This window comes from Mustela putorius, unplaced genomic scaffold, assembly GCF_011764305.1.
Source record: "Mustela putorius furo isolate JIRA1106 unplaced genomic scaffold, ASM1176430v1.1 tig00003853_pilon_pilon_pilon, whole genome shotgun sequence".
NCBI lineage: Eukaryota > Metazoa > Chordata > Mammalia > Carnivora > Mustelidae > Mustela > Mustela putorius.
Window position 1 is genome coordinate 16,581,043 of NW_025422005.1, and position 12,058 is coordinate 16,593,100.

Genomic DNA, 12,058 nt, shown 5'->3' on the forward strand with positions numbered 1-12,058 from the left:
AGGGGCCCGGCACTCCTTGCGTTCCTCATGGGCAGGCTGCGTGCTTCTGGGGTGAGCCATTTCCCTGCTTGGGGAGCAAGAAAGTACCCTGAAAAGGAGGCCAGGTCAGGCTCCTCCTACTTCCCACCTATAAACTACCAAAAAGCCAGGGCCCTTCCCTTTCAGGTCCGTACATATCTCTCCTCTCTGATATCCAAAGCTTCGGGGACCTAAACACATACCCCCTCCCCTTCACTCCTCTTGTACCAAAACTCTGCCTTTTCAGTGTTCTCATTGGTCCTTCGAGCAAATGCAGATCGAAGAACTCAAGTATGAGTGAGCAAGTTTCAAGCTGGCAGGGTAGAAAGTGCGTGATTCAGAAACCGGAACCTTCGATTCACATCTCAGCTCTTCCAGTAATTCACTCAGGCGGCCTTAGGTAAGGCACTTTGGGTCTCTGACCCTCCATTTCTAGATCTAAAAAACGGGGCTAACACCTGCCCGCGGGGCTCCTGGAGAGACTGAGACGGTGGGGAGGTGCATGTCAGACGCTCAGTGAGGGCTTTCAGGGCATTTCGCGTTAGCGCACCGTCACGTGCCCTCTAAAAAGGAAACAACATCTGCGTCCAAAACGTCCTGCGTCCTCGCAGGCTCCGGATCCAGCCACTCGCAGAGGCCGCCCCTTCACCTGACGCTCCGACCCTCACACGAGGCGGCGGTTGTGCTTTCTCGCTCCTGGAACGAGCCTACTGTGCCAGCGCTGCCCTCAAGACGGAGGATACGATCACTTAGACGCGTGTCTGGGGCAAAAGTGACTGACCCGAGGGCACAAGAATGTCAGCGGGGCCCAGGAAAAGCCCTCGTGCTCATGCCGCGCATGCCAGCAGCCAGCCGGGCTCCGCTGGGGAGACCCTCTCCCCGGCTCTCCTCTCCGGCCGCCGCTTCCTGGGCTTCTAGATGCTGCTCTGTGGGGCTTTAAGGGGAGTTCCTTTGGCTACTCTGGCAAACCCAGGGGAAGGAGGCCAGATCTCTTCCTTTTGTGTGGCCTTGAGTACGGAAGAGACAGCCTGGGAAAAGGGTTTGGGAAACTCAAGCTGCTCCCTGCCCAAATACCTTCTGCGACTCTCAGAGCAGCCCGGCTCTCCCCGGTATTTCCCGGCCCCATAGTCCTGAGTCCCGCTGGCCAGAGAAAAGGAAAGCGCCAGGAGGGGAGGGAGAGGGGAAGTAGGGTGGGGGGGCTCACCGCGCCGGCCGTGTGGTTCCAGGCTGCCCCAGTGGCGGCATCTCCCACCCGATTCCGACGACTGAGCACCTCGGACACAGTGAGGCTACTCTGGGTCCTTCTGGAGGCGAGCTCGGGGGCGTCCCCTGAATTTCCTGCCCTCTGAGTGCCCTGCTCACAGACGTGCGACCTGGGCTGCCCGAGGTCCGAGCAGTCCGTGGCGGCCCTCTGGGTGTAGGCGTTGGCAGCTTCCGCGCTTCTCCCTCCTCGGGCTGGGGGGTCCTCTGAGGAGTTCAAGTCCCGCCTGCTCTTCCAGGCGTTGCGCACCGTGACGTGCCTGGCGTCCGCAGAGCCCGCTTCGGAAGGGGCGCTGTGGTTTTTCCACCGGATTGTCTCCGCTGGGGCTGCGTGGCTGTTTCTCTCCGAGGGATCCGAGGGCTTGATTATAATGCTGCTCCGAGACACCACGGTTTCGGGCCTGTTCTTCGGGGGCCCATCTGCCGTCCTTTCTGCTTCGGCGAACTGCAGGGCGATGTCGTGTTTGTGAATGGAGAGCTCGAAGGGGGAGCTGACGTGGTTGCCGAGCGCCGTGAGCTCTGCCGGCCCCACCTGGATGTTGCTGGTGGACGTGTGCCTCTCCCGGGGGGCCTCGCCCGGGCTGGATCGCGGGGTGCTGCTGTCAGAGGGGTAAATGGTTATGCTGCTCGTCACCTTGTTGGGGCCTGGTTTCGAGGTGGATTTCTGCTTCTCCGTGGCGGCCTCGGTTCCAGATCCCCCCATAATTTTTTTCACATCCTTATCAATGATGACGGGTTTGATGATGGCTCTGGACCGCAAGGCCTCTCTGGGGCTGAAGGGCCGTTGGCTTTTGACCCCAGCACCGTTGGCATCTGGGAACTCGACGGCATTGGCGGAGGCTCTGACGGGCTTCTCGGATTCATTTTCTGTCCCGACATCTTTATCATTCTCAAACAGGGAGGTTCTAAGTCCTCCTCGCGATTTGGCTTTTTCCCTCGAGCTGGGCTGGTGCCTGGGCTCCGGCTCCGGCGTGATGGTTGTGTTTACCAACTTGGCAGTAACCAGAGAGGCCGCATCCCCGTCGTCATCGGAGTCCGCCTTCTCTCTGCCCCCGGATCGGATGACGCGGCACCTCAGGGCCTCGTGCTGACTGCTGTCTTCCATCACAACGGCTACGGGTTGATCGATGCCTTCTTTATTTGGGGTTGAGAAGCCCTGAAGGATGTTCTCTTGGCTTCTGGAGCTATAGGGATATTTTGATAAGAGTGGAGGCTTAGAATTTGGGGCACTGCTATCCGCCTCTGGGCCGCTGGCAGCCTTTTTGCCCTTGCAGAGCCCTTCTGAGGAAGATCTCCGAGACGAGGCCAGGGATCCGATCCCCTTCGGACTGCCGCAGTCTGCAGCCTGATTTAACGGACTTCCCTTGCCGGCTCCCTGCCCCCTCTTGCCAAAGGGGGCCTCTGCGGAGGTGTCAGAAGCCTTGTCACCTCTACCCGGTACGTCACTGGGAACAGCCCCATGAGTGGTATTGTCACTGAACGTTCGTGTTGTCTTCTCCACCTTTCCCTTCAACCCACTCTCGGCTCCTGGCTTGGGAGCGCCCTTCCAAACCTTGCTGTGCTCCTGCGCCGCGGGCGGGTAGCGGCTCAGCACCGACGGCTGCTCCCTGGCCTTCCTGCCTTCGCTCTGAGAAGAGCCCGACGCGTATCGCTCCTCGGTCCTCCTCGTCTCCTGAGCCCCGCTGTCCGCAGCTGCCCCCGCGTTGGAAGCTTTGGCGGCCCTCCTGTTGGCGAAGCTAGGAGAGGAGACCTGCCTGCTGCCCAGAGAACAGTCATTGTTGAGCACAAACTCCCTGTTGCGATGCCTCTCCCGCTTGTGCTGAGGGGACAGTTCCCGGGCCGTGTGCTTGGACACAGGCGCCTCAGTCCCGTGGCCTCTCAACTTCGTCCTCTCGTGCCTGCCTTTGCCGGGCAGGAAAGCCTCCGCCCCTTCCACCTCCCCGTTCTCTAACTCCTTCTGTTTCTTGATCTGTAGCTTTATCTCCTCCAGCTGGCTGGCCAAGAGTTTGTTCTTATTTTGTTCACTTAGGTAATTATCCTGAAGGTCATTATTTTTGGCCCTCATTTTCTTAAGCTCTTCTTCCAAAAATTCAAAATGTTTGATCTGTGTCTTAAGTTTCTCGATCTCTTGGTTAAGGTCTTTCACTTTGTTGTCTTCCTGATTCCGGTTCTTCTCGTTTTCGGATTTGTTTCTGGCTTCATTCTCGACCTGCTTGAGATAGTCCAGAGCGCCCTTCCTCCTGGATTCTTTGCAGGGCGGCGTGGGGCAGACCCCGTCCTCAATCCGCAGGTCGTTCCTTTCCAGAAGATTAGAAGCGTTCCTGGTATAATCTCGGTGCATCTTTTTGTTCTGCTCCAGTTTCTGGGTGAGCTCTCTGATCAGCTTCTCGTTTTCTTTCTCCTTTTCATTCAAGTATTTTCTCTCACTCACAAAGCTCAGAGTCAACGACTTTAGCTTTTCTAACTCTGACACTAAATTCTGCTCCGTTTTATCCAGGCGATCCTCGGAACATTCCAGTTCTTTCACTTTGACCCTGAGCATTTCCAGCTCGGAGGAGATCTTCTTGGTCAGGTTCCTCTCCTCATTCAGACTCAGACAGAGCTGGGTGCAGTCATTCTTGCTCCTGCCGAAGGCCTCCTCCAGCTTCTCCAGCTCGGCCATTCGCTTCTGAAGCCGCTCGATCTCGGACTTCAGCTCCCGCGTGAGGTTTTCCTCCTCTTCCAGCTTCTCCTTCATCAGCCGACACAGGTCCTCCGCTCTCTTGATTTCCTCATCTTTGCCCTCGATTCTCAGCACTCGCTGGCGCAGCACTTCGATCTCCGCCAGCATGCTGGAGTTGCTGCCTTCCGCCTGAATCACCTTGTCCTGGAGGTCCAGGAGCTCATCCTCTGCTTTCTGGAGGTTTTTCGTGGCTTCCTCCAGCTCATCGAGACGGCGGCTTAGACTCTGTAACTTAAACCGCAGGTGGCGGCTGGAGGCGGTATCCTTGTAGCTTGTAAGTTCAGCCATGCCTGCTGCCAGCTGCTGTGCACCCCGAGAGGCATCCAGTTCCACTCGCGGGGACGAGAAATGGTTACCTTTCTCTTGGTGTCCACAGCCTTCTTTGGCAGCTGGAGACCATTATCAGTCTACAGAAGGAAAAGCAGAAAGCATGTCAGGCAGCAGATCTAACATCTGTACTTCAGCCCCCCGTTCTTTTCATTCTTGTGCCTAGAACATAGCAGGTGCTCAAGTGTGTTGAATGAATTTTAATAATCCCGCAGGAATGACCAGTACTGAGGTGATTATCTAGTTTAATCCTAATGAAGAATGTTATCCGTGGCCACATGGCAAAAATACAGAGGAGAGGGATGCCTTATTTCGCATCTTTACCGTGTGCCACCTACCCAATCCCAGGACTGTCCTTACGTTTCTGCAAATCACTAAGTAAACAGCTTCAGTTTTACTGAGTTGTAAAATGGGTATAATGATCCTTACCATATCTCTCCCCATTACTGTTCCGAGATAATGTGTAGAAACCTCTTGGTAACGAAGCAGTAAATAATCGTAAGATTATCAAGAACTATGACAGCTTCAGGGAACAAATAGATTAGTGAATGGGGCGCCTGGGTGGCTCAGTGGGTGAAGCCTCTGCCTTCGGCTCGGGTCATGATCTCAGGGATCGAGCCCCACATGGGGCTCTCTGCTCAGCAGGGAGCCTGCTTCCCCCTCTCTCTCTGCCTGCCTCTCTGCCTACTTGTGATCTCTCTGTCAAATAAATAAAATTTTAAAAAGAAAAAATAGATTAGTGAAAAAGAAAATCACCTCACTGACATTAGGGAGATAATAGGACCTAGGCTCTGGGAGAGGAGAAAGAAAGGGTTGTATCCCTAGAGAATTTCTAATTTGGGTCGTGCCTTCACTTGAGTTCTGAGTTCAAATTTAGACTGCCTTGAGTGGTCTGGTATCAACTTGTCCTTGCTGACAATCTAACCTAAAATGGTCTCAGCCTGGTAAAATCCCTGGGAAACCTACCAGAGGTAAACAGAAATACTCTGGAGAGATACACCCTCTACTCAGGTCACACAAGAGTTCCACACAAAGTCCTGCTGAACCCTGGGTTTACAATTCTAAATTACAAAGACGGGCACCTGGGTGGCTCCGTCAGTTAAGCATCTGCCTTTGGCTCAGGTCATGATCCTTTGGGTCCTGGGATCAAGCCCAGCGTCACACTCCCTGCTCAGCGGGGAGCCTGCTTCTCCCTCTCTCTCTGCACCCCACTTATGCTCTCTCTCTCTACTGCTTTCTCTCAAAAACCTTTAAAAAACCCACAAAAAACCATAAGGACCGCTCTTTTACTATGACTGAACAAAGGATATTTATACCAATAAGAACAAAAGTTCATAAGATAGAGACCCTAAATTAAGCACATTCTAGTGTTTAGAGTTAAAAAAAAAAAAAAAAAAAAAAAAAAAAAAAAAAAGGAAGGCATCCAAACCAGATTAGAAAGAGATGGCATTAACTAAGATCAGAAGATTTTTAAATTAACCAAAAAGAATCACTAACAAATGGAAAGAAAAATAGCAAATTCAGTGCAAATGAAGAGAGTACAGTGCTTGAGAAGAGATACAAGATTACAAAGGGCAGCACAAACGTAAAAAGATTTTGTGAAAGAAAGTCTCATGTGGCACCTGGGTGGCTAAGTTGGTTAAGCACCTGACTCTTGATTTCAGCTCAGGTCTTGATCTCAGCTTCCTGAGTTCAAGCCCCCTATTCAGCTCCATGCTGGGCATTAAGCCTACTTGAAGAAGAAAGGAAGGAAAGACAAGAAAGAAAGGTTAATAGATGGGGAGTAAAATAAAGATGTCTAAAAATGAGGAAGTTTTTCATGTGCGACCCAAAAGGAAGGAACAGAGAGAATGAAGGTGATGTAATGTTTGAAGAACTACCGGTTTCTTCAAGAGTTGATGAAAGATGGGAAGCCTTACACTTGGGAAGTGAAGTCCCAACCAAGCAGCGTAGTAAAGTTAAATCTGCACCTAGACACGTAAGTAAGGATACAGCAGGATACCACCAAGAGAAGAGAAGTAACAAAAAGGAAAATAATCGTAACCTAGAAGAAAATACCAAGGCAAAGTATGAAACAAGATACAATTAGAAACCCTTTCAGAACAACAACAACAAAAAAGGAAAATAAAAACCTAAGTGTTTATTATTAATAGACCTTCACTGAAAAAGCTATTTATGGATGTACTTCAGAGTATAGAAACTGGGGCACCTGGGCGGCTCAGTCAATTAAGTGTCATGTCGGACTCTTTATTTTGGCTCAAGCCCCACTTTGGATGCCATGCTCAAACGGGGAGTCTGCTTCTCCCCCTCTCTCAGCCCCACCCCCTGCTCTTGGACATGTCCTCTCAAAAAAAATCTAAAAAAAAAAGTGAATATAGAAATTGATCACTTAAGGCAGGCATGATATGCAAGAAGCAATGGAAAGCAAAGAGGTTTTTTAAAGATTTTATTTGAGGGGCGCCTGGGTGGCTCAGTGGGTTAAAGCCTCTGCCTTCTGCTCAGGTCATGGTCCCAGGGTCCTGGGATCGAGCCCCGCATCGGGCTCCTGCTCAGCGGGGAGCCTGCTTCCCTTCCTGCCTCTCTGCCTAATTATGATCTCTGTCTGTCAAATTAATAAATTTAAAAAAAAAGATTTTATTTGAGAGAGACAGCACATGAGAGTGAGTGGTGGGGGGTGTGGGGAGTCAGAGGGGAAGAAGCAGACTCCCCACTGAGCAGGGAGTCCGACCCAGGGTTGGATCCCAGGACCCTGAGATCATGACCTGGGCTGAAGACAGACACTTAACCAAATGAGCCACCCACGCGCGCTCCAGGAAAGCAAAGAAATTAACCCACACAAGGACTGGTTCAGTTAAACAGTAAACAAAAATTAACTGGGGATAGGAGGGCTAGGGCAGGATAAAACCAAAGTGGAACTGAACTAAAATGCCGGGTAATAACATGTAAGTCATAAAGAAAGAAATCAGGATTCAAGTGTTCTTAAAAAGTTGTAGTTTGAGGGAAGAGGACAGAGTAATTATAACTAAATTTAGAACTTGTTAAGAGTAACTATTAATCACATGTCTGATAAGGCATTAGTAAGCAGAGTATATATAAAGAACTCCTACAACTTAACAAAAAAAAAGTAACATGATTTAAAGCTGGGCAAAGGACTTGAAAAGACATTGCTCCAAAGATAATATGGCCTACAAGCATATGAAAAGATACTCAACCTCACTGACATGAGGGAAATGCAAATCAAAATCACAATGGGAGATCACTTCACACCCATCAGGACGGCTACTATCCCCAAAACCAGTGTCTATCCCCAAAACCAGTGTCGGTGAGAATATGGAGAAACTGGAAGCCTTGTACACTGTTGGTGCAAAAATAAAATGGTAAAACTTATTGGAAAACAGCATGGCAGCTCTTCTAAAGATTAAAAAAAGAATTACCACATGACCCAGCAATTTCACTTCTGGGTAGAAGTACAAAAAAAATTCAAAACAGGATCTTGAAGAGATATCTGAATGCCTGTGTTCATGAAAGCACTATTTACAATGGCGAAGAAGTGGAAGCAGCCCAAAGTGTCCATCGGAGGATGGATGGAAACACAAAATGTAGCATATGCTACAGTGAAATATTCATCTTAAAAAAGGTGATTCTTGGGGTGCCTGGGTGGCTCAGTAGGTTGAGCCTCTACCTATGGCTCAGGTCATGATCCCAGAGTCCTGGGATCAGCCCCGTGTGGGGCTTTCTGCTCAGCGGGGAGCCTGCTTCCTCCTCTCTCTCTCTCTGCCTAGCTCTCTGTGATCTCTGTCTGTCAAATAAATAAATAAATAAAATCTTAAAAAAAAAAAAAAAAGGGCGATTCTGTCACCTGGTACAACCTGGATCAAGCTTGAGGACACTGTGCTAAGTGAAATAATTCAATCACAAAAGACAAATACTGTATGTTTCACTCATGACGTACCTAGAATATTCCAGTTCACATAAATACAGTAGAATGGTAATTGCCATAGGCTGGGGGAGGTGGAAATGGGACTGTTATTTAACAAGTATGGAATTTCAGTCATGCAAGATAAAAAATGTTCCAGAGATTGGTCTGTACAACAATGTGAATACATACTTACTACTGAACTATAAATGGTGCATATGATAGATTTTATGTTACACATAAATAATAAATAACAATTAAAAAAAACAAAACTATCTTACGGCAGTAAAAAGTAGAGAGAAGGTATGGCAGACCTCCAGTTTCTAGCCCAGCATGTAAGGAAGTCCTCACTGTGTCTTAACATATAAAAAGCAGAACAGACTGAAAATTCACAACTCTTCTTAGCTCCATGAGAGAAATGAGGTCACAAAAACGACTGATCCAAAACTTAGACCTAAGTAGATGCAGGGAGTCCTAATTTAACACAACAGAAATTCACGAGTGCCCACGGGAACTGGCACGAGAGCCGGCAAACCTGAACTAGGACTGACAACTTGCTGGAAGCTCAGCGAGGACAGCTCCGTGTGCCAAGAGCAAGAGGGAGTGTCAGTCTTGAGGGAAACAGCACAGCCCGCTTGATGAGCTTTACCTCCGGAGGCTCTCACAGTGAGGATGAGAGGAAACTCCCTCGTGCACCCAGCAGGGGAGGATTAAAACAGATATTTTGAAACCAGAGCCTGGGCGAAAGGAAATACCCAACTCTAGCTATCCTGTACCACCTAAGAGGCAGGAGAGTTTGAGGGGAGAAGGGGAGAGGACCACCAGCAAAGGCCTACTTACCTCAGTCATTTTTATCCAGGACATCATGTCCTGCTTTCATCAAAAAATTACAAGGCATACTAAAAGGCAAAAAACACGGTTTGAAGAAACACAGCGAGCATCAGAACCAGACTCAGATATGGCAGAGATTTTGGAATTACCAAAAATTTAAAACAATGATTAATACAATAAGGGCTCTAATGGAAAAAGTAGACCTCATACAAGAACAGAAATGGAAATTCTAGGAACCAAAAAAAATATTAGAAATCAAAAACACTGTAACAAATGAAGAATGCCTTTGATTATCTCATTAGTACACTAACAGAGCTGGGTAAAGAACCTCTGGGCTTGAGGGTAGGTCAATAGAAACTTCTAAACCTGTAAAGTAAAGAGAAAAATTACTTAAAAAAACAACAACAAAAACCAGAACATCCATTAAGTGTAGGACAACTACAAAGTTTATAACATTTAATGGGAATAACAGAATTAGAAAAAATTTGAGGCAATAATGACTGAGAATTTCCAAATAACACCAAGCAGGATAAATGTCAAAAAGTAAAACAAAAATCAACACCTAGACATAGCAAATTCACACTGCATAATATCAAAGACAAAGAAAAAATCTTGAAAGAAGCCAAGGGGAAAAAAACTACCTTATCTATAGAGGAACAAAGACTAGCATTACATCTGACTTCTCAGAAGTCATGTAAGCCAGAAAAGAGTGGAGTGAAATATTTAACAATGTCAACAGAGGAAAAGAACACCACCAATCTACAATTCTGTCCCCCTACAAATGCGGAAAAAAAATTCTTATACCACTTCAAAGATAAAGAAAAAAATAAAGACCTCACACAAATAAAAATTGAGATCTGCTGCCAGTAGACCTACCTCGTTAAAAATGTTAAAAGAGTTCTTCAGTTAAATTAAAAATTCAGATCACATGAAGAAAGGAAGAACATTAAAGTGAAAGTAAAATAGCACTTTTAATTTTTCTTACTCTTAATTGATCTAACAGGTAACAGTTTGTAGAAAAGAAGAGCAACCATGAGGGTGCCTGGGTGGCTCAGTCGGTTAAGCATCTGCCTTCAGCTTAGGTCATTATCCCAGGGTCCTGGGATCGAGCCCCAGCACTCCCTGCTTCTCCCTCTCCCTCTGCTGTTCCCCCTGCTTGTGTGCTCTTTTTCTGTCTCTCTCATAAATAAATAAAATCTTAAAAAAAAAAAACAGCAACAATGTATTCAATGGTTACAGCTTATGTATAAATAAAATTAATAAAGCAGTGAAAGGGACCCAAGAGGAAGTAGAAATAATTATAAGATACTTGTACAACTATAAATGCACATTGCAAACTGAAGGTCAAACACTAAAAAAAAAATGTTTAATTAATATGCTAAGGACAGAAACTGGATCCATAAAAATGCCCAACTAAAGCCACAAAAGGCCGGAAAAAAAGACAAAATGGAACAAAAACAAAGAGCATATACTCACTCTAAACATCAACAGTCAAAATAAACCAATTATAAAAATGAATTGGTCAGAGTAGATAAAAAAAAAATCAGGACCCAACTATACATTTACAAAAACCTACTTAAAAAAAATTTTTTTTTTAAAGATTTTATTTATTTATTTGACAGAGAGAAATCACAAGTAGATGGAGAGGCAGGTAGAGAGAGAGAGAGAGAGGGAAGCAGGCTCCCTGCTGAGCAGAGAGCCCGATGCGGGACTCGATCCCAGGACCCTGAGATCATGACCTGAGTCGAAGGCAGTGGCTTAACACACTGAGCCACCCAGGCGCCCCTTTAAAATTTTTTTTTAAAAGATTTTATCTTTAAGTAATCTCAGCACCTAAGGTGATACTCTAACTCACAACCCCAAGATCAACAACAGTCATGCACTCTACCGAATGAGCCACCCAGGTGCTCCAATAATTTCTTTTAATTCCAGTATAATTAGTGTATTATATTAGCATTTATATTATACAGCATTATATTAGTTTCAAATGTATGATACAGTGAATCAACAATACGAAGCCCTACTCAGTGCTTACTCACTAAAAATTTTAAGAAAGATCATAATGACTAGGGGCTGCTGGGCTGCTCAGTAGGTTAAGCATGTATGTGACTCTTGATTTCAACTCAGTTCATAATCTCAGGATCTCTAAAATAAACTAATCTTTTTTAGAAAATCATGCTTAAAATATTGATTGTAATTGATTTACAATTTAATTTACTTTTAATGGTTAAAAGTAAAGGGACGGAGAAGGATCTGCCATGCTAACTAATCCAAAGGAAGTTGGAGTAGCTTCATTCATTTCAGACAGCAGATTTTAGAGCAAGTGAATTTATCAGGGTTGTAAAAACATCATGATAGAAGAGTCTAAATTTTCCAAGAAGCCATAACAATCCTTAATGTATATGCACCTAACAATGGAGCATCAAAATAGATGAGGCATGAACTTACAGAATTGCAAAGAGAAACAGATGAATCCACTACTACAGCTGAAGCCTTCGGCACTCCCCTGTCAGAAATGGACAGACCCGGCAGGCAGAAGATCAGCAGGGACAGAGCTGAAGTCAACACCACCATCAATCAACTGGATATGATACACGTGTGTAGACTATTTCCTCCAGCAACAGCAGAGTACACATTCTCAAGTTCAGATGGAACATTCACCAAGAGAGACCACATTCTGGGCCATAAAACACAATTAACAACTTGAACTATCAGACCATCATGGAATTAAGCTAGTACCAGAAAGACAGCTGAAAAATACCCAAATATTTGCAGATTAAACAATACATTTCTAAATAATACATGGGTCAAAGAAGAAATCTTGAGAAATTTTAAATATTTTGAACTAAATGAAAATACAACTTTTATCAAGATTTGTGGGGTATACCAAAAGCAATGTTTAGAGGCATGCATATATCAGGAAAGAAAAAAGATCTACAAGCAATAAGCTAAGCTTCCATCCTCAGCAAACAGAAAAAGAAAAG

General features: G+C 46.1%; 1 protein-coding gene across 6 annotated transcripts in view; it reads right to left on the bottom strand.

Moving 5' to 3' along the window:
* The window catches only part of LUZP1 (leucine zipper protein 1), a 102,648-nt gene that overhangs the window by 4,146 nt on the left and 86,444 nt on the right, over positions 1–12,058 (bottom strand). For 5 of the 6 annotated variants that reach the window (XM_004741215.3, XM_045063936.1, XM_045063937.1 and 2 more), the window contains one exon: positions 1,223–4,407. In XM_004741215.3, coding sequence (XP_004741272.1) covers positions 1,223–4,288 — 3,066 coding nt within the window. In that variant the 5' untranslated portion in view covers positions 4,289–4,407. Of the gene's footprint in view, positions 1–1,222; positions 4,408–11,522; positions 11,822–12,058 lie in introns of those variants that run through there. The other variant, XM_013047871.2, reaches the window with a different exon arrangement.